Source organism: Nannobrachium achirus (genome assembly GCF_963921795.1).
Source record: "Nannobrachium achirus genome assembly, chromosome: 18".
NCBI lineage: Eukaryota > Metazoa > Chordata > Actinopteri > Myctophiformes > Myctophidae > Nannobrachium > Nannobrachium achirus.
The window spans coordinates 28,052,631-28,074,510 of NC_137825.1; the positions used below are offsets into that span (position 1 = coordinate 28,052,631).

At 41.9% G+C, this 21,880-nt stretch overlaps 3 protein-coding genes across 6 annotated transcripts in view; all 3 read right to left on the minus strand.

The window, feature by feature from the left end:
* llgl2 (LLGL scribble cell polarity complex component 2) overlaps positions 1-8,501 on the minus strand; it is a 35,330-nt gene extending 26,829 nt beyond the window's left edge. For both annotated transcript variants that reach the window (XM_080747684.1, XM_080747683.1), the window contains exon 1: positions 8,155-8,501. The gene's annotated coding sequence lies outside the window, so the exon portion shown is untranslated. The remainder of the gene's footprint in view (positions 1-8,154) is intronic.
* Positions 8,502-8,899: 398 nt separating this feature from the next.
* galk1 (galactokinase 1) lies at positions 8,900-16,303 on the minus strand. 3 transcript variants are annotated; one of them, XM_080748025.1, is made up of 9 exons: positions 16,042-16,303; positions 15,437-15,508; positions 15,015-15,204; positions 14,702-14,821; positions 14,412-14,547; positions 13,197-13,285; positions 12,692-12,842; positions 11,895-12,057; positions 8,900-9,160 (listed from the first exon to the last, which is right to left on the minus strand). In XM_080748025.1, exons 1-9 carry the CDS (start codon positions 16,135-16,137, stop codon positions 9,086-9,088), a joined length of 1,092 nt encoding a protein of 363 aa, XP_080604151.1. In that variant the 5' UTR covers positions 16,138-16,303; the 3' UTR covers positions 8,900-9,085. The 3 variants fall into 3 exon arrangements, with proteins under 3 accessions (XP_080604151.1, XP_080604150.1, XP_080604152.1); XM_080748024.1 differs by having other exon boundaries at positions 13,104-13,285; XM_080748026.1 differs by lacking the exon at positions 16,042-16,303 and adding an exon at positions 15,586-16,025 and having other exon boundaries at positions 13,104-13,285.
* LOC308303611 (BTB/POZ domain-containing protein KCTD21-like) lies at positions 9,082-11,841 on the minus strand. Its single transcript, XM_080748036.1, has 2 exons — positions 10,551-11,841; positions 9,082-10,265 (listed from the first exon to the last, which is right to left on the minus strand). The coding sequence occupies exons 1-2, from the start codon at positions 10,956-10,958 to the stop codon at positions 9,795-9,797; spliced, it is 879 nt and encodes a 292-aa protein (XP_080604162.1). The 5' UTR covers positions 10,959-11,841; the 3' UTR covers positions 9,082-9,794.
* Positions 16,304-21,880: the final 5,577 nt, after the last annotated feature.

Consider the following 21,880-nt stretch of genomic DNA (forward strand, 5'->3'; position numbering starts at 1 on the left):
CCATGGGTCAACAATGTAGCAATCCTTAGGACTTTAGAGAACTTCTATGTTGCTAAGCACAAACAGACTAGTGCTGAAGTAGAATGTCATATGAGATATTTGAGGTTGGTTATAATATTGTAGAGGAAAATGGCAAAACCATCAACGATTAACTTTTCCACAGCGGGACAGGTTTGGTGGGGATCATGTGGACTCTATGTTTGACTGCACATATACACAAGCTTTGTTTGCCTTTGTCAGGCTGTGGACGGCGTTTGAAAAGTTGCAGGGAAGGGATGTCCCTAAAGCAAATGCTTCCATCAGTTTCAGGTAATTCTAAAAAACAATGTCAGGTCATGGGTGAGACACAGAACTGGAGTGGGATATGCCTATTCAAGGCAAAAGCTGAGCAATGGCCCATCCTAATGCTCTTCTCAAAGGCCTTCTCTGACAACATATGGGCCAAAGAGGTGTAAATACCTTGTGTCAGGATTCAGGAAATAGATTACATTCAACAGGGCTCCAGAGAGCGACCACTGTGGTTGCACATACACCCCCCCAAAAAATGTTAATTGATCAAGTGCCACTGACATTTTTTAACTGGTCGCACAAGTCTAACCTATTAATTTAAATGGTGAACCAAACCAGTAACACTGATGCAGTGTTGACATGGTCACACCAGGGACCCGCTTCCAGATTTTTGTTAAAATATAGTCATATTGTGAGCTTGTAGATACCGGTAAGTTGATGTATATAGAGTTAAGTGGTTAAGCTGGTTTTGATGCTACATTAAGACATTTTGCAAACAGAACCCTCCACAGTGTAATGCCGCTTCCCAACCGTTTGTAAAGAAGAATAATACTGTTAATGACATTATCATATTGCTTATTACTAATGCAGTACAAGATGAATTTAGCGCCGTCGGTAAGTAAACATGAAGTCGAGGGCACATATGGCACCTGTTGACCCGTTTAAAAAATGACATGAAATAAGTGAAGGTAGGTTTCAACTTTGCAAGCTGCATTTATTACAAGCATGTACTTAACGTGTTAGGAACTTGTGTATGCGTCCTATGGGAGCTGACAAAAATATTTTGGTGCACCTAAATGATATGCTGTTCCAAGTAAATGAAAAAAAAATGTTTAGCATTGCAAGCCATGTAAAATGTTAGTCTGGAGCCCTATTCAACGTCACTGGATGCTTGCGTTGTCGGCACTTTCGTCGCTGTATTTGATCTGCACACACACACAGGGCGAGCTACTGTCGGAAGAATACAAGGTCATAAATTCCTCACTGATGATGTCAAAAGCAAGAGACGGTAATAAATTCCCCAGTGATGTTAAATGCAACGTACTGTATGTGTTATACACATACAGTATGACAATTAGATGATGCATCTAAAGGGGCCATCCCTTCAATAAATCTAAAATACACATCTACATACACTAACAAATGCTCACTAAAAAAAAAAGGGGGGGGGGGGGGGGGAGACAGAATGCAAACTTGGCCAATTATTATGTGTGACAAATCCTTCAGCTGCTGTCCACACTCTACAATATAATTCCAAAAACCTGTCAGTCTGAATTCATTAAAGGCAAGCATTGCTGTGTTGTCTACTATTGCTATGATCTAATGCAGCCATTCTCAACCTTTTTAGGCCGCGGCGCGACCCCCAAAATAATCATCATATTTTAATTGGGGACCCCCCAACCCTGACGAGCACTAAGGGTTGAGGCATTACATGTTGTATAACACGGTTCTATTGTGAAAATAGCAGATCTACATGCTCACAATGCCTCGCAACGCGAGCATGTAGATCGGCTATTTTCACAATTTCTGCCTCTAATATTTGACAATTTGGCGAGAATGTTTAATTTGTCATTTTAGAGGTATCAAAAAGTCCTTAAATTGTCACTTTAGAAATGTGCAGATACCCTCCATACACTTAAACTTTATGCTGGTTTGTTTACTGTTGAGTGAGAAAACAATGTTGCACATTAAGTGAATTATCTGGGGACCCCTCCAAATAATTTGGGGACCCCCCTGGGGGTCCCGACCCACAGGTTGAGAACCACTGGTCTACTATTGCTATGATCTAGTGAGGTCATCAAATTCTCAGCATATCAAGGTAACCATCTGAGAAGGGAGTCAATGGAGGAAAGAAAATGTCCTAAACATGCCTGGACATGGCAACAACAAGCCAGAGGAGTAAACTAGAGTAGACCAACAATGCTGCAGAGAGAGTTCCATCTTTAAACAACATAGTTAACATACTACTAGAATGATAGGCCCGGAAATGCTTGGCATTCAAAATATTCTACTTATGGGCTTATGCAATGGTTGGCTATGTCAGCACTTGCTGAGACAGAGAAAAAAAAACATAGTACTAATGAGCCGCTCCCTTGACAAACTCTTCTTCCTTTACAAAAAAAAAAAAAAGACTAGCTTAAGTTCACAATGTCAAGAGAAAAAACTGACACAATCTGAGAAAAAACTGCTTGACGGCTACAATTAAGATACTACATACATAATTAGCTCTGTAAGTAAATGATTGAGGCATTGCCCTCAAAATGCTAACATCACACCAAACAAGCCTCCTTTCTTTGCATTTACAATAATAGCACCAGTGACAACACAAAGAAACAAGGGGTGCAGGACGAAACCTGTGACACTTTAGAGAACCATGATGACTGGGCAGTGGGCACAGCCTGGCTATTCTTGGCAGTGGTGATGACATCTCTTCTTCTCACACTCATTATCAAATGATATGGTGTGATCAGTAATATTATACCAACAAGAGAGAGAGACGATGTGTGTGTGTGTGTGTGTGTGTGTGTGTGTGTGTGTGTGTGTGTGTGTCTGTCTGTCAGGCATCTCAGCATAATTAAGTGGACATCTAACTTCAAGTCCTCTCTTAAAAACACTGGTGCCAAGAAGTCATGTATGTGAAATATAAATTCCCTCTCTGTGTTTACAGAGAGAAGAATGCAGCTAATAAGAGAGGCGAGATGGAGGCGTGTTCATCATGAACGCTGCAGAAAAACATTGTGGAGATGCTTCATACCGCAGCTCGTCTTCTGCACTGTCCCTTACACAACAGAAATAAGATCTTGTCAGTTTAGGGTGTGGTTGGCAGGATGTCAGTGTCCCAACAACCCCCACCCCCTTTTCCTGTAAGCAGACCCAGAGGGTGGTGATGGTACAGCAGAGCTGCTCACCTCACTGTCAACTACCCCTGACATAATCAATTGAGGGGTTTATTTTGGTATGTACTGCAGTGGAAACTTTGTAGTTAAGGTATCACTGTATGGCGTTCGCCTGTGTTTTGATGACTTGACTTTAATGCATCTCGTAAAGCAGGAGAATTCAGTTTAGTGGAGGACAGGTTATTTTATAGCTTCTCAACTTCCCATTGCTGTCTCATTAGTAAACCACAGACAAAGCTTTTCCCATCTGCTTGGTAAATCTCTTCCACATTGCAGAGGTAAAACAGGAATCAGATGAAAGAGGTAACAGAACTACCAGCATCAATGACTGAGCCAAAGGATGCTTGGTCAGATAAATCAGTTAAGAAAAGATCCAAACGCTATGCCCCTATATGGTCATTGGTCAAGTGCATAGCATATATCGGTCTGACCAAATTCAAACTTGGCGTGCACAACGGTAAGGAGTGTGGTGCCTGCCATCGAGTAGGTCAGATATCCAGTTGTCCAAACAATATGCCCAAATATGGGCATTCCAATAGGTTACACCCCGCCATTCCGAAACACCGCCATTCCGAACATTGACTTCTAACCCTAACCCTAACCCTAACCCTTACCCTAACCCTACCCCTAACCCTAACCCTAACCCTGTTTCGGAATGGCGGTGTTTCGGAATGGCGGTCTGACACCTTCCAATATATGAGAATATACTGCTGACATTAGGGATCAGCATTATCATGTTCATAAAAGGGACTGAAACATACAGAGATCCCCATATATGGGCATATAGGGGACAGGTATAAACAGACATCTCCATACATGGGCACAAGAGAACCAGACAGACGGGTACTCTGGGTGCATTCGGAAATGCGCACTCAACGCACTGGTGTGCCATGTTGTCGTTCGTTTATTCGGTGCACTTGGTGCGTTGTCGTTCGGAAATCCAGTGCACGGCGCACCGGTGTGCCGAGTGCACGCACTGACCGACCCTACTCAGAAGATGGGGTTTGACAGTGTGGCGGCAGTGCGGTGTTTTGATTGGTTGGTTTTCATGGCCGTGTCTCGAGTGCTTCTCAGCTGTGAACAATGGAGAAAATTACCGCAAAATGCAGCATTTGCAGCTTAATTGGTCGTCTGGGTGTAAACTAAAAGCAGGTATGCCAATGTTATGAATTACATCTCCTTTCAATAGCAACGTTACGTTAGCAACTGCTGCTTTTCAGAAAGTTTACCTTAAGAGACTAGTTCAGAGTGAAAAAGCGCACCACTGCCTCTTAACTGGTCGTTTGTAAATAAGCCACACTGAATGCCCTCTACAACGTCACGCCCACTGCACTCACAACACTGAGCACACACCCGGTGCGCAATTCCGAACGTACCCTCTGACAAAGTAATACTGTCAAAAATAGCAAAAATAGATGATCTACAAGCTCAAAATGCGACGCAATATTTTGCTATATTTGAATTGGATTCCTGATTATGTTTAGGTATTTCTGAATTGGAATCCTGAATTATTTTTGAAGCGGTGAAAACCGCTTCCAATGAGTGGCTTTGTGTCCCATGCCCATATATGGTCATTTCAGTCCAGAATGAACAGGTTTTTTCGAAAACAAAATGTCTGTCACCTCATGTCCATATATGGTCATTTCAGTCCAGAATGAAGAGGTTTTATCTGTCCTGTACGTCCAGAATATGTGTGTAGTGTCCCTCCCAGTCTGATGATTGGATACTTTGAGGATTGGTCAAGCTTCACATGATAATTCGGCCCTCCAGATAAAATCATTCATTCATTCATTCAGAATATATAAAGAATGTAGAATTCAGAATATATAAAGAATGTATAGATCACAGAGTTCATAACTCTAGAACACATAGAATAGAAGTTCACGGCTTCATTTCGAACCGAGGTTTGATTTTATTTTCAAATGCATTTAAGTATTCTTATGAATTATTATTCTTATTATTAATTAACTTAAATACAAATACATTGGACAAAAAGAAGTAGTAATTCAAGAGTGTCATGTTTGTTTGGAATTCTAACAGCTGAAATCAATACTATATTACTATTCCGATATAAACCTGTGGGCCGCATTAAGTGAAGGTGGGGGCTGCATGTGGCCCACGGGCCACCAGTTGCCCATGTATGCTCTAGTCTAGACTTAGTTAAACGGACCAAACTGTCCTTTTTCAATCTACACTAAACCTCTTCCCCAAAAATAAGACGATCTACAAGCTTACAAGTTCAACGTGTTGTTGTGACGCTCAAGCTTGTAGATCTGCTATTTTTTGCTAATGTTCCCCCCAGTATAGGGATGATGGGGTTCAACTGGTTAAACGTCAAGTATAAAGTTTTCAACCTGTCTTATAACTATCCTGTCCTAAACTTTTTTGGCTCAGGGCACCCCTATAAATATTATTTTCATCCGAGGCACCCCTACATTATACTCATAATTTTCACTCAACACCTTATATTTATGCCATATTTTATTGATTATGTTGCAAGGAAAACGTTGAGATAATAGCCATTTTGATTAGAACTGACTGAAAATAACTTTTGTAGTTCAAGTTTAATATTATCAAATTATCTCTTGGCACCCCTGGACTGCCATCACGGCACCCCAGGAGCCCCGTCACCCACTTTGAAAACCCCTGCTATAATGGATGGACATGGATATTCTCTCAAATTTACATACCATAATGTAAGGTACTAATATCCATGTAAGGTATATAATATAGTTTGAAATTAACCTCTGCTCTACTAATCCACATCTACAAAGTAACAAGTAACAAAAGCTGTAATATAATAGTGGAGTAAAGTACTGCCTCTGAGGTGTAGTGGAGTAGAAGTAGGCCAATTGGAAAATTAAACATCACATCACAAATCTGAAATCTAAAGAAAATTATGTTTCAGAGTTGTAAACATACTGTATACTGTGTAGTGTGCTTTGTTACAACTAATTTCTATTTTCTAAACCAACCTACAACAGTATGTCAAATTCCTTGCTTTTAAACTCGCATCATTTCTACAAGTAATATTGTGGTTGTGGATACAGAACATGGCCAACTCAAGTCTAGCCAGCATACGGCCGACCCATGGGAGGGAATATTTATTTTGCCTTCACCAACAATAGTTTCAGGTGGACTTTACCATGCTGGTGTGTAATGGCACTAGGTTTGTTGAGAACAAACTAAGGCTTTTTGTTTAGTTACCCTTGCACTGAATGCAGGTGGGAGTTGGAAGGACACTGCTCAACTGTCCTTCGCTTATCTTAGCCCCTGGACTCCCTTCCCGACTCGCACCTGTTTTGCCTCTCAAAATGAATAAAGGTGATACTGTGGGTGTGAGGTATGAGATGATGTCATGCATTTACACTGACAGAATAGCATGGCAGATAGATAAAAGTCTAACAGCAGGCGACGGCTTCCCCTACTTCTGCTGTGTACGACAATAGCTTTGTCAGAATTGAATTTGGTGCAATTTTATTTCTACTGAGAGGGTCGAGGTCAGATTGTTGTCGCTTGGTTCATAGCATTAGTCTAAAACTGGTCAAACCGGTGAGGCAGCTCTCCCTCTCACACACACGCCCCCCTCCCCAAACAGACTATTACTCATGGATGAAACCAAACCAGACCGTTGACTCAAATGGATTACTTACTACTACAAGGAAGGCAGAGACACACCTTTCTGAATCCACCACCACCATACTCCTCTAGCCAAACGTATACAGTATGTTTGTAGACATTAAACTGAACTTGACTTCAGCCTAGGCTAGGGTTTACTACAAGGAAGGAACACCACGGCTACAGCACTCTTGTGCCTGCTATCCTCTCAACAGTACATGTCTAAATCATTGGTTCTCAAAGTGGGGTCCTCCTTGAGGGAGTTCCAGGGGGGTCCCCAGCTAAATGATAGTTTAGGAACCAAATGGACCCTTATGGGTGGTATGTATATAACTCAAGAGTGTACAAATGGAACCTAATGGACCCGCTATTAACAGTGATTTTACAATATAGATTGTGGTCCCAGAGATAGAAATACCATTAAATGCATGTCAAACTGGGGGTCCTTGAAATTAAAATGGTTGGGAATCACAGCTAGAGCCGTAAAGAAATCTTCTCCTATGGGGGTTCCTGGTATACATTTTCAAATAGGGGTCCGCGGGCTAAAAAGTGTCAATTTGAGGGTCCTTGACATGAAAGTTTGAGACTGACTAAAATGAATGAGTTGGCGAGCTTGCGGAGCTTCCTCACTCACTAAACCCAAGTTAAAGCACACATGCTAGCATGCTAGCGGCAGCTATGCTAGTTGGTCCACTCCACAGATTAGCCTGGATTTGGTTGAATATTGATTATGGCTCGTTAGCAAGCGTCTCGGAGATTAGCCAGCTAGCATTAGCATGAGTTGAGTTGCATTTGTATTTCAGACAACAACTGATTTCAAGTTGAGACTACTAGTTCATAACAGTCTTGTTGAATCAACTAGGTCGGCATCAAACACCTGTGGGTGACCAGACAGGCGCGTCGCTCGGCAAAAATGACGTACATACTACATTCACCTGGAAAACATGACGTATATTATCATTTGGAGGAAAGAAAAAAGTGTCAACGGGGCTCGCGTCGACACTTTTCAGCCAAAATAACGTCGTTATACGCCCCAAGAAGAATACTCTTTAACCTTTATTTTATACTTTAGCTATTGAAAGATCTGCTACTTTTTTGAAAAATCATGAAAAGTTGTGCAAATCTTTGAATATGTATCGTCTTAAAGCAAACATTTTAAACTCATATTTGCTTCTTCTAGGGGTCCCCTTTGAGATAGGGGTCCGTGGCCAAATACGTATCATTTTGGGGGTCCTTGACATTAACATGTTTGAGCACCACTGGCGATTTTCAGAAAAACAACACATTTTTAGAAAGGATCTCAGGTCTTAGTGGAGCTGGGTGTCCGAGGCCCTCCTCTGTGTGAACTCACCTGACTCCCAACGGTCGTTGCTCCAACAAATGTCCACTGATTTAACCGCAAACTCCGTGTGTCAGTCACTAGTATCCAGGTTGGGTTGGCTATTCAGCAGCACGGCTGTTTTGTTTGCGAGTTCACCCACGAAGCGAACCAGACTGGACGCAACAAAAAAAAAACACGTATTCCCACTGGTGTTGGTGTTGCTGCGGTGCCCACGTTGCTGCTGTTGTTGTTGTTGACGGAATAGTTTTGGTATTGTGAGGTTTTAGAGCTGGAATTGTTGTGGCTGCTGCTTTCTTCCTTCTTTCAGCACTGCGGTGCGGCAGGCAGGCAGCCTCGATGTTTCCTGGATCTTCAGCAGCGGCAGCCAGCGTCCCTCCGCAGGGCTAAACTTGACTCGATTGATAACTCCTCCCTCAACCTCCCCCTTCCTCCAGGGAGCTCATAATAATAGAACTAAACACATAATTAATCCCCTTTCTTTAAACCAATACATTAATTCATTCTGTTTTGATTTCCTCAGACACATAAAATAAAATAAAAAATATTGAAAACAACTTTAATTTAACTGAAGTAGGGCCAATCATTCATGCCTCATGACCAAATCATATGTATTATTTAAGATTGTCAAATACCTTTAGAACAATTGTTTTTCTTTTTCAAATAATTTATAGACAATATGATGTTATATACATAATTATGCAAAGAGGAATAAGAGAACTTTATTAATTGAGATTACTCGTTTTATTTTGAAGGCATATTTCACATACAAACATTTGAGGCAGTCATCAGATGGTTAATCTTTTCATCTTCATTCAACAGTGTTTATTTCAATAATCCAGCTGAGAACATTGAAAAACATTAAGATTGTAGAGAGGAATGCATCTTTTGTGGCTATACCACTCAGAATAGACTTGCACACACACACACACAGTATGTGAGGTCATGACAGACAGAGAACCTGAGCTCCCACTGATGGAGTAGTGACATAGAATGTTGGCGATCCACTGTAGCGCTCCTGTTGAAGAAGAACACAGAAACTGCTTATTCAGTAATTAATTAAAATCCATACATGGATGTTTCTTGGAGGATTTCTCATCTTTCCACATTGCAGGAAGGAGGGAACAAGAGGAAAGAGCCACAGGGTTTCTTTTTTTCTTTGCAACCAGGCACCTTTCCTCTCTAACGGACGCAAATATTTTCCTCTTGCATACTTCCTTCAGCACAACTTCCTCTTAGCTAAAATTACACACTCAGTCCATATCTAATCTGACCACTCCAGAATGAGAGCATCTCAATTGAAAAGTCGGATGTACAAAATTTACATTCAGGATGAGGAAGGAAGGACTTTCAAATTATTTAATAAATGTTCATTGAATTGCTACAAGCATCTATGGTCTAAGACTGGTCAACATTTTACAAAGTAAACAATTATTTAAAATGACAAAAACTAAGGTAGATGATGTACAGACACAGAGGGAGGTAGAAAGTACATTTGTTTTAGTGTTTAGTGGTCATATAATAATTTCATAATTTCTTTGATTTCTATATTACGGTCATGACGTAACTTGTGTTTAGAAGGAGGTAACATTGTTATTATAGAAAGTCAAGTACTGGGGGCAGTGGGTTACGTTTGTTATTTGGCGCAGAATTCAGCACTTGACAAGCCGCAACGAGGCACAGTTAAGAATATCCGTGGGGTCAGGGGTCACCGAATCAACTTTGAAGCCCTCGGCCAGTGACAAGGTCAGCAGCTCTTCCATGAAACTCTGCCCATCTGTGATGTCATAGGGGCTCCGGTGTGTACCGATGATTTCGTCACAGTGAGCCTGAGAGACCTCAGGGTCAGAGATGGTTAAACCCCGGTAGCGCTGTTTGTCATACTGCTCCAGGGGTAGTTCATCTGGCCGAGGCACCCACTCCAGTTTCAGCCTGTTGTGTCTAGAGTTGCAGGGACGGGGGTGAGCGAGACCCTGTGGGGTCCGGTAGGAGAAGCGTTCACAGAGCAGCGCCACATAAGCCTTCCAGGAACAAAAGAGGTCAACGGTGAAGAAACGCACCGAGCATGTGCGAAGCTCATAGTTCTGTGGCCCGCGGCGCAAGTTAAAGTGGAGAACTCGCACCTGGGAACGAGATGGCACAACATGCTGATGATGCATTCTGAAGAGTGTACACAAACAAAGAACTTGTCTTTCCATGCCCCCCCCCCCCACCCACCCACCCACACACACACACACACACACACACACACACACACACACACACACACACACACACACACACACACACACACACACACACACACACACACACACACACACACACACACACACACACACACACACACACACACACACACACACACACACACACACAGTTTTTATGCATACAAAATAATTTGCACACACCTTGCAGTCGACATCAACCATCAGCATGGCTCCTAGTGGCCCCCCTCTCTGGCTGAGTGGCAGCAACGCCTCACAGCGGCGAATCTCCTCCAACAGAGGGCGTATCTGGAAGAAATCTGCCTCTCTACGAAGCAGAGTGAGCTCCGAATACTCAACCGGTAAATCCAGGGAGCTTGAACGCAGGTAATTCAGGATGTGCCTGAAAACCTTCCCATCACGGTCTATGAAAATGTTTCCATGCTTGTCCCTGAGTGCGGGGATCTGGCCAGTGAACATGGCCCCGAGCATAGAGTCACGACACCGTGTCAGAGTGTCAAGTGTTGTAGTGTAGATTTCACCACCTACATTCAGCGATATTGGGTCCTGGAGAGAATTACTGTTGCTGTCTGGCGAGTTGAGGTTAAGCATCTTGGACAGTCAGGGAAGGCAAACTGCTGAGATTTTATGATCCCGGGAAGCCCTTTCAACGCTGGGCTTGATGGCCTTTGTCTCTTGTCTGGGCTGTAGATGCTGCCGTACAGAGAACAAGGATCCTTCTGCACTGGTCAGGAATGCAGCAGAGTGAGAGATGTGGAGTTTCAAGTGTTTCTTTTGCTCCCAAGAAAGACTTTCTCTTCTTTTGAGAGTCAGCAAGGCACATCAGTAACCAGGATACGGACAAGTTAGAAAAGATGCAAGGAAATCTGCCAACACTGAAGATTTATTAAAAGAAAAAGCTGTGTACCTTACAAACACAGTTTCCGCTTAGTTTTTTCTCCATTCTGTTGTATGTTCACAAGTGTGAGTTTCCAAAGCAGGTGTTTTCCAATGATCAAATGTATATCCTTATTGATTCCTCTAGCCTTGGGATTGTAGACGGTGTCACTGCCAGTAGCCAACAGCAGGCCTGTTGCATAAGCCCAATTTGACAGCGTTTCAGTAGCCCCAAACAGAGAATGGAAGTGAGGGGCGCAGTGACCAGACTAGCATGCTAATAACGGGACTCTTCTGTCTCGGCCTCAGCGGAACTCGCTTTTATTCTCTGCTCATACCCTCCCAATCTCACACACAAAGTTGTGTACTCATGCTCCCACACATACACACACACAGAGATTCTGGGGCCGTCCGGGCAAGACACGGGGGACTGGACAATTTATCTCAAATGGCCTTCTTAAAGTGACAGCCCAAGCACTGAAAAGTGGCTTTTATCCTCAATGAACAAAGCCTAGTTGAATTCACCTTTGAGTTAACATGTTTGTAAATTGTAAATGTAAATTTAGCCTAAAAACAAAAAAAGGGAAATGTTGGTTCAGAATACTTGAATGATTTACTCTCTATATTTGTGTTGTGTCTATAAACACCTACCTGTATATGAAGTATAGTCCTATCAATGACGTGGGCCTGCAGTAAAGTGACAGTGCATCCACCAAACCCTCCGCCTGTCATCCTGCTACCAAACACGCCATCCACCTCCATAGCTGCAGCCACCAGCTCATCCAGCTCCCTGCAGCTCACCTCATACAAGTCTCTGGCAGAGAGGCAATGCATACACCGTGTCTTAATATGATTATCATACACAGTCAATCCAGTGTTCATTTCATTCTAAAACGTTTTATTTTTCTGCCCAATTCAGTTGTTTTAACAATGAACTATACAACACAGTCCCTGTCACGGCTAATCCCCAAAGTTGGCCAGAGGATGTAGACAAACACATCGCCAGTCACTTCTTTTCACCACACAGTGAGGAGTTTTACCGGTGCGCGGCAGAACACACTATGTTTTGTGTAGCGAGTAGCGACTAATATCTCAAGAACAGATTCAGTGCTGAAAAGGAACAAAACAGAGAGGGCACTGCTTTTCCCTTCTTTTTTTTTTTTGATGATGGGTTCCCAGATTGTTCAGCGACAAAGAATACAATCTCATGCTGGCTTCCCACTCATGAACAATCATGTTTGTTACTTTGCTTGGAGTGTGTACGTTGGAACAAAGTGGAGGAATTGAACCAAAGTGCAGCAAGTACTTTAAATCCACGTCACACAGACACCTACATTTTAACCCTTTCAGAGTTAAATTAATTTCCAGGATTTGACGTGTGTTGTGGGGATGATGCCACTTGAAAAATGACACTTGAAATGTATTTACAGTAACTTTGTGACTCCTACCTCAGAGAGTTGTGACTCTCAACCATAAGCTTGCCAAATATTTTATATGAGCTTGTCTTCAGAGCTTCAGCAGCCTTGGAAGTCCTCTCTATCTCTTCGATTACATGACGAGCTCTACGATATGTCACATTATCCAGGCGGTCCCTTGAATCTGAAACAATTACAAAAATTAAAGTCTTCCTGTAGTCAATTTAAGTTCCCTTTTACCACTAATTTGTCACCAAGCACCAATTTTGTGGTTAGAGATCATACAGTATGCCACACCTTAGCAATGCTATGGTTGATCCTGTGTTTCAGGACAAACTTAATATGTTGAACATGAAATTGTCTATGGCACCTCAAGAACTAAGCTCCAATTAAGCAGGTTTGTTTTTTGTAATGTCAACCACCAACAGAATAGAGCATCATATACCCTCCAGGTCTTTCAAGGTAGCCTCCCTGAGGCTGGCCTTTCCCAAGATGGAAGCAGCCTCCTCACATTGTCTACGTCTGGTGGGGTACTCACTGCCAGTCAGAGAGTGTTTGACATTGGAGTTGGTGATGAGTATGACCAGGCTGGGGTCAGACAGTGGCACTGGGGTTGCCTCCAGGGACCTGAGTAAGCGGCACAGAAATACATGATTGATAATACTTGCATCACCAAAGCATATGCATATCATGACATATTTTAACAGTGTGGCTGATGGCCAAGCTGTCTAGAACAGGGTCTGTCTGTATGTAGATCAATCATTACTCACACGGCTAAGTTAATGACATCCAATATTAACCGTGCCGTGGTATAACTCCCAGACACACAAGTTAACACGACGCAGCGAGTTAACAATTCGCTGCGTCAAACAAACACATATTGGAGCGGCTAGCACCACTCAAAAACAAGACATATACAGTCTGATAATGACATAATAATAGTCTCCCCTCCCTGTCCAATCATTAGCTATCAATAGCTTCTAGACATGCAGTTTGTAAACAAAGCAGCATAAATGACAATGCGGTGTGGCGAAACAATTGTTAACTTGCCATGTTCTGATGTGTCTGCAAGTTACACCAGGACACTTAATATTCTATAGCCATGCAAAACATTTGTAAATTGTAAATGTTTTGAAAATAGCAGCTCTACAAGCTCCCATTGCAACATGCTGCACAGCTTGTAGATCTGACATTTTTGAATATCCAACAAATAAAAAAACACTTAAGTGTCTTCCTCATTTTGTTGGGGACTCCCTGGAACCCCGTCAAGGACCTCTGCGGGTCCCCATATCCCACTTTGAGAACCAGGGCCTTAGAAAAATACGGTATATATATTTTAAACACATTTTTATTTATTTGAATGTAACAGATATTTTTCTAAAAATTGTGAAAATAGCAGACACAAATACAGTAACTAATCTTGTATCTCATCTATTTTTGCACCTTCAGATTTTGACTTGCTCACTGGTATGCCTTGAGTACTTGAGTTTCACTGGTGTAGACAACCATGTCTATTCCACATGGAGTTGCCATAATGCCTTCACAGTGAGGGAGGAGAAACATGCTATCCCTCCCAGTTGTGCTCCATTCTGAACAGCCACCAAACTGTAGGACTCTCTAGTGCAGTGAGAGCACCCTCCTGTGCCATCTAGCCAATCCAGTCTCCACCAAACTTTACCCCTGTGCCATCTGGACGGCGTATTGAAACCACATCGGAAACTATGTGCTTACTTCTGGCAAACGTGTTTGTTACCTGCAGTCAATTAGCAAAGCATGAGCCTCTCTCCCCAGAACAGACACAAACTGGTCCATGATGCCGCAAGGCACGCCAGCATGGGTGTGTTCTGCCTGCTGACATGCCACTGCCTTGGCTACCTTGTCTCCATCATCTGAGGACCATAAGAAGAACATACATTAAGAATCTCAAATCACCATTAATCCGTTGTGCTATCAGTACAGGTTGGAGAGCCAAGTAAGTGCTGAATTGTATTGTGATCAGTGATCACTAGTGTGTTTGATTCCAACCCTGGTTCTGACTCTGACCTGGGTTAAGTTGTTGTAGGAATGTGTAGACAGCCACCTCGAGAGATGCTGAGCTGGATAGACCTCCTCCCAGCGGCACGCTGCTGGCTATAACGGCCCTGAAGCCAGGGACAGGTTGAGCTGAAGAGAGTGAGAGGTAGGGGACAACTTATTGTTGTGCATCGCAATTTCAAGTTAAATGTTATAACTAAATCTGGTATTCCGCTGCCGCAGCTGTACAAAAACAGCATACATGCAACCTTTGACATTCTTGATTTTTCTGAGGTTATATATATTTTTCAGTTATATGGCCATGCCATCACTCTTTTTTTACCCCTGTAATGCTGCACTACACCCTTCACGTAGTTTGCCCATTTGGGATTCCCAGGAGACAGAGGTGAACCATCACTGGGCAGGTTGAAGTCCACCCTATTGGGCTCCTCAACATCCTTAGTTACTGTTACTATGGAGACACTCTGGCCAGAGGTACGACTCCCCACCACCACAGTCACCAGGGGCAGTGCCTAATACAGAGAGGCAGAGGCTGTCATATACATCATACATGTACTATGGAAAATGGATACAAATATATAAAATGTAATGACAATGTTTTATTTGCAACTTGAGGGGGGAAACAATTTACACTACTATTATCCAGTGCTCAATTTTTGATCACTTTGTTTGTACAGTAACCATACCTAAACATGGTGATTGATAAACCACTAAGAAATTAAAGAAAACACTGTGTTATGTTACCATTGGCAGCACGAATCCTTGGTTGTAGTCGGTGTGTTCCCCTATGAGATTGACTCTTCCGGGGGCACAAACCTATGAAGGAAGTTTTTTGGTTAAAGCTCAAAGTCCATAGAAATAGTCTATAAATTACTATATTATTACTATCTTACCTGTAAGCTACTTTGGAGCTATATTACTCCACATTTCCACAGTAAAATCTTATTAAACTTTTATCAGAGGTACAGTGGGACATTGTTCGTTGATTCACATTGGAATGGTGAACAAACCTATGAAGGAAGTTTTTAGGTTTAATGCTCAAAGATCAGAGAAATCGTGTAAAATATGTACTTGTAGGCAACTTTGGGGCTATATTACTCCACATTTCCACAGTAAAATCTTACAAAACTATTATCAGAGGTACAGTGGGACATTGTTAGTTGTTTCCCATTGGAATGGTGAACAAACCTATGAAGGGGGTGTTTTGGTTAAAGCTCAATGTCCAGAGAAACTGTGAGTTGTATGCAGCCCACTACTCCACTTCTCTACAGTAAAATCTTACAACAACACTGTTATCACATGTACAGTGGGACAATGTTAGTTGATTAAAATTGGAATTGTGAACAAACCGCCACTTCAGGAGCCTCGTCTCCCCCGAACACCTGCTCGTAGGTGCGGCGAGCCTCCTCAACCAGCTCGGACACACTAGGAACTGGACTGGCCATTGAGAAGTCGTGGTACAAAGTCCAGTGTAGTAAATAAAGAGAGGCAGACAATAGTACACTCTCTTTGTACAAAAAGTATGAAAAAAAGTGGGCGCGGAATTAGATACAACACAGATAAGTATAACGGTACTAGTGGACACAAAGTTGTACTCAGATTTGGTTGTAATATTTGGCATATGGATGGAAGTCAGCTGATTTATTTCCTGGATGAGTTTGATTGGTGTAGAGAGACATCACATGACCGGCTATGTCTTATGTTTGTTTTGCGCAAACATTTTGTTTGTTCGATTAGTCTTCATTCGTCCAGTTAAACAAGTTGTTCTCTCAAATAATTGCGTTTACGATATTGCTTGAATGTGTCCAATATTCATGAGACAGTATATATCGGATTTATCTCCTCATAAATGACCATCGCGGGGGATTAGCTCAAATGGTAGAGCGCTCGCTTAGCATGCGAGAGGTAGCGGGATCGATGCCCGCATCCTCCAAATGTTATATGTTTTTGAATTTACATAATCATCTATAAATTAAATTCTTGTGTACCTTAATGTCATATTTTAAACCTTGGTTGTTTTCATTTATTGTAACAGGGACAGTAGGTTTGATTGATTGATTCATTGATTCATTCAAGACTATTAGAAGTTTGCATTGGAAAAGGTACAGTTCATGACAGTAGGCTAACAGTTCACTGGTACAAGGTTTGATTGATTGATTGATTGAAGACTTTATTAGAAGTTTGCATAGGAAAAGGTACAGTTTCATGACGGTACAGTTCACTGGTAGAGTAAGGTGGGGTAAAAGGCCCCCCCTAAGGATAATGTCTATTTTATGACCAATTAAAATACATTTTGATATTAATTCAGTATGTACATGTTAACAATGCTTTACCCAATACACCTATATGGGCACCATGTTGAAAAATTAGATACATTTGATTTTATAGTACAAAAAGAAAAACATGTAAAAAGGGCCTATTGCCCCACTACTGGGGTAATAGGCCCCCCTCTATGGGGTAATAGGCCCCCTTCTATGTCCTGGAGCAGAATAAGTGCTACAATCATGAAAATTGTCATGAGCATTTTCCATGGGTCACTTGACAAGATAATTGTCAGAGGAATTTGAATTTTCAAGATGGTGGCCATTTTTCAAGATGGCTGACACCTTAGTGGAGCAGTTATGTGATATAATAGTTTATTTGGTGGTATAAGTATGAAAATTGGCATGAGCAGTCTCTGTGGGTCACTTGACAATTAGCCACCCACAGCTACTTGAAATTTCAAGATGGCAGACATTTTTCAAGATGGCCGACACCCTGTGGAGCAGTTAAGTGATATAATGGTTTATTTGGTGCTCCACTAAGGTGGTGGCCATCTTGAAAAATGGCTGCCATATTGAAATTTCAAGTAACTGTGGGTGGCTAATTGCCAAGTAAGTCTGGGTTTCCGAGGCTAATTGCCAAGTGACCCACAGAGACTACTCATGCCAATTTTCAGGCTTGTATCACCAAAATACCCAGGGGGCAAAGGAAGGTGTGCTGCATTTGCCCCAACATAAAAGGTTGTCCACCAGAAATATTATCTATGACCCAGTAGGATCACAACCTATATGGACAACCCGGTCAATTTGTACAACAAAGTCCAATATGGCCGCCTCAATATTAGCCCCTATTAGTTTTAATGGGGGGTGAATAGGGCAAAATTTTAAACTGAGGGATATTTCCACGAAACTTCACAGGTTGATCAATGGTATACATATGAACATTTTTTTGTATTGCAAGTTTCCATGAAATCCAATATGGCCACCACAATATGGCTGCCATAATGTAAGGACCCAGAAAATAGGTTTTGCCTGAACCAGATGAGCTAGAAACGCAAAACTTGGTGTCTATTTCATGGTGTCTGACCATGGGAGACTCAATGGAATAGCTAATTTTATTATTGGGTGTGTCTGGACCTTTATTGTGCATATTTGCAAGATGGTGGATTCCCAAAATAGAGCTTTAACATAATTTCTACCATGATTGTTGACTGCTTTTGCAAATACAAGCAATATGAATCCATTTGCTAAGATTTATGGCACAGACGGGACTTATACCTGTATTATTCTTGAGTTTGCATGTTGTCAAAATGGCTGTAAACGAGATATTATATTTCCTGTCCGATTCTACTGTATGTAGTTGTAGCAAAGACTTCAGATAAAATCAGAGACCAAAACAATGTATCTTAGAAATTATTTTTTTATTTAAAAAAAAAGAAAAAAAGAGAGAGATTATCTCAATGAAATGAATGCAACTGCCTTTTTGGGTCTTTCACACATAGACATGCACATGCTTTCCAACAACTTCAGCTTCAGGGAAATTATAATGAACACATGATATATATAATTAGTCACTATCACTGTCATGTGTACCTATCCTGCTGCATCTTGTCTCCAGTCCTTGGCAACGACACCCCAAGTAGCATGCAATTCCCTTCTTCGCACATGAAGTTCAATCACCCGAGAGAGACTTGGAGTAGAACCGCTGCTCCTTCACTTGGAAAGGAGTCAGCTTAGGTGGTTCGGGCATCTAGTACGGATGCCCCCCGAGCGCCTTCCTAGGAAGGTCCTCGATGCACGTCCCACTGGGAGGAGACCCCGTGGCAGACCTAAGACCAGATGGAAGGATTATATATCCAGACTGGCCTGGGAACGCCTCGGTATACTCCCAGAGGGAGTGGAGGAAGTTGCGCAGGATAAGGAAATCTGGAAGTCTCAGTTGGAACGGTTACCCCCGCGACCCGATTCCGGATAAGCGGTTGAAGATGGATGGTTGGATGGATGGCACATGAACAGTTTTTCTGGCTGCCTTTGATACAGCTACATGATATTGCCTTGTCCATTGATATAGGCCAGGCTGGCTCTGTAGATGTACAGGGGACTGCCTTCCCATCACTGAGAGACCATCCATATTCAGTGAAGCAAGGGATGTCTGGCTTCGCGATGTGTGCAGTTTTATCTATTATGGCTGCAAGAGCAGCTCTTTTCAGGTGCAGTCCAAAGGCATTTTCTGTAGGTGGCAGCAGCTTCAACAGGGTTGATCGGTTATTTAGGAACTTGTACACTCTCAGCTTTGCCAGGTCAAAGTCCTCCGAATGGTCAGCTTTTGATGCATATACAGCTATTGTGAGGTCTCTAGCCTGATTCTTGACATCCTCTGAGAGGGAATAAGAGGAATTTTCACCAAACTCCTGAAGTGCAGGGAGATCTAGACCCATGCTGGTCTTGAACCATGCCTTCTTTCCAGTGAAAAAGGGATAGCTGGTGGTATCTCTGCCACTCAGGCTGTGAATAAAGGGCAGGGCACGACACTGTGCGAGTCCAAGGGCTGAGACCATGTGATGGATAGGAAGATATGCATCCTGCTCTGTTCTCACCCACAGCTCTGGAAGGTCTAGGAGGTGGGTGGCAGCATGATATAGATGCCTATATCATGCTGCCGCCATGGGAAGGCAGTCCCCTGTCCATCTACAGAGCCAGCCTGGCCTATATCAATGGACAAGGCAATATCATGTAGCTGTATCAAAGGCTGCCAGAAAAACTGTTCATGTGCGAAGAAGGGAATTGCATGCTACTTGGGGTGTTGTTGCCAAGGACTGGAGACAAGATGCAGCAGGATAGGTACACATGGCAGTGATAGTGACTAGCAATTATTTGCATTATAATGCAGCCTGTTTTAATCATGTGTTCATTATAATTTCCCTGAAGCTGAAGTTGTTGGAAAGCATGTGCATGTCTATGTGAAAGACCCAAAAAGGCAGTTGCATTCATTTCATTGAGATAATCTCTCTCTTTTTTTATATTTTTTTTAATAAAAAAATAATTTCTAAGATACATTGTTTTGGTCTCTGATTTTATCTGAAGTCATTGCTACAACTACATACAGTAGAATCGGATAGGAAATATAATATCTCGTTTACAGCCATTTTGACAACATGCAAACTCAAGAATAATACAGGTATAAGTCCCGTCTGTGCCATAAATCTTAGCAAATGGATTCATATTGCTTGTATTTGCAAAAGCAGTCAACAATCATGGTAGAAATTATGTTAAAGCTCTATTTTGGGAATCCACCATCTTGCAAATATGCACAATAAAGGTCCAGACACACCCAATAATAAAATTAGCTATTCCATTGAGTCTCCCATGGTCAGACACCATGAAATAGACACCAAGTTTGCGTTTCTAGCTCATCTGGTTCAGAAGTTAGAGGCAAAACCTATTTTCTGGGTCCTTACATTATGGCGGCCATATTGTGGCGGCCATATTGGATTTCATGGAAACTTGCAATACAAAAAATGTTCATATGTATACCATTGATCAACCTGTGAAGTTTCGTGGCAATATCCCTCAGTTTAAAATTTTGCCCTATTCACCCCCCATTAAAACTAATAGGGGCTAATATTGAGGCGGCCATATTGGACTTTGTTGTACAAATTGACCGGGTTGTCCATATAGGTTGTGATCCTACTGGGTCATAGATAATATTTCTGGTGGACAACTTTTTATGTCGGGGCAAATGCAGGTTTCCCAAAAAAAGGCTGGTTTGCCCCCTGGGTAAAATAACCCTTTATATCACATAACTGCTCCAATTAGGTGTCAGCCATCTTGAAAAATGTCTGTCATCTTGAAAGTGTCCATTTCAAAGTGACCCATGGAAACTGCTAATGCCAATTTTCACATTTGTATCATTAACTGAACGATTCTGCCAAAAATAAGCAGTTATTCTCTCCATGGGGCAAAAAGCCTCCGGGGGCTTCTTACCCCACACGAGGGGGGGCCTATTACCCCAACGCTGTCATTGCAAAGAGTGTCATCTTAAATCTTAAACCTTTTTTATTTTTTTTATTTTTTAAAGTTGATAATTTATCATAAGGCCTTCCTAATGATATACAAAAAATAAGTGAAGAGGTTCAACTTATTTACACCGAGTTTGGAACATTTTCACAGTGACAAAGAATTAGATCAGTTTATCTTAAATGTGTTTGATTGAGAAAGTTATGACCTGGATTAAGGTGAGACAATGAAATGTTGTATCCATGAAGAGCTAAGGATGCCAGGAATGTGCTGAAATCAAAAAGGTTGCCACCTTGTAGTTCTGTAGTCAAATACAGCTGGGGGGCTTATTACCCCAGGGGGGCCTTTTCCCCCACTCTACCCTACAAGGTCTACTAAAAGGAGATCCATGAAAAGACTAAGCTTATTTCCACTGGAAACCATTGAAGTATCTCATATAACATTGAATGACAGACAAATGTCATTCAATGGTCAACTAAAAGGAGATCATAGTAAGCTTTTCGGCTTATTTACACAGGAAACCTTTATATATCTCATATAACATTGAATGACAGACGGATATAACACAGTACTATGCAGTAGATTGTCTCTACTAGCCTACTCGCACACTATGTAAATAGTTCAACCAACGTTGACTTTGACGCGGCCGAATTATATCGACAAAATTAACACATCTGGCTACTTCATCTTCTATTGTGCAACACGTTGATATAAAACGATTGGAACAGAATACATTTCGTTGAAAACTGAATAAATGAAGCAAAAAACTAGTGATGTGTGGAGTGTGGCTCCCTCTGGTGGTTGTGAGGTGCCATGGCTATACCACCCTGTGTGCTTCGTTGTGGATCACATGATTAATCATGTCATACGCCTTCACTAGCCTAGAATTATTTTTTTCTACAAAAACACA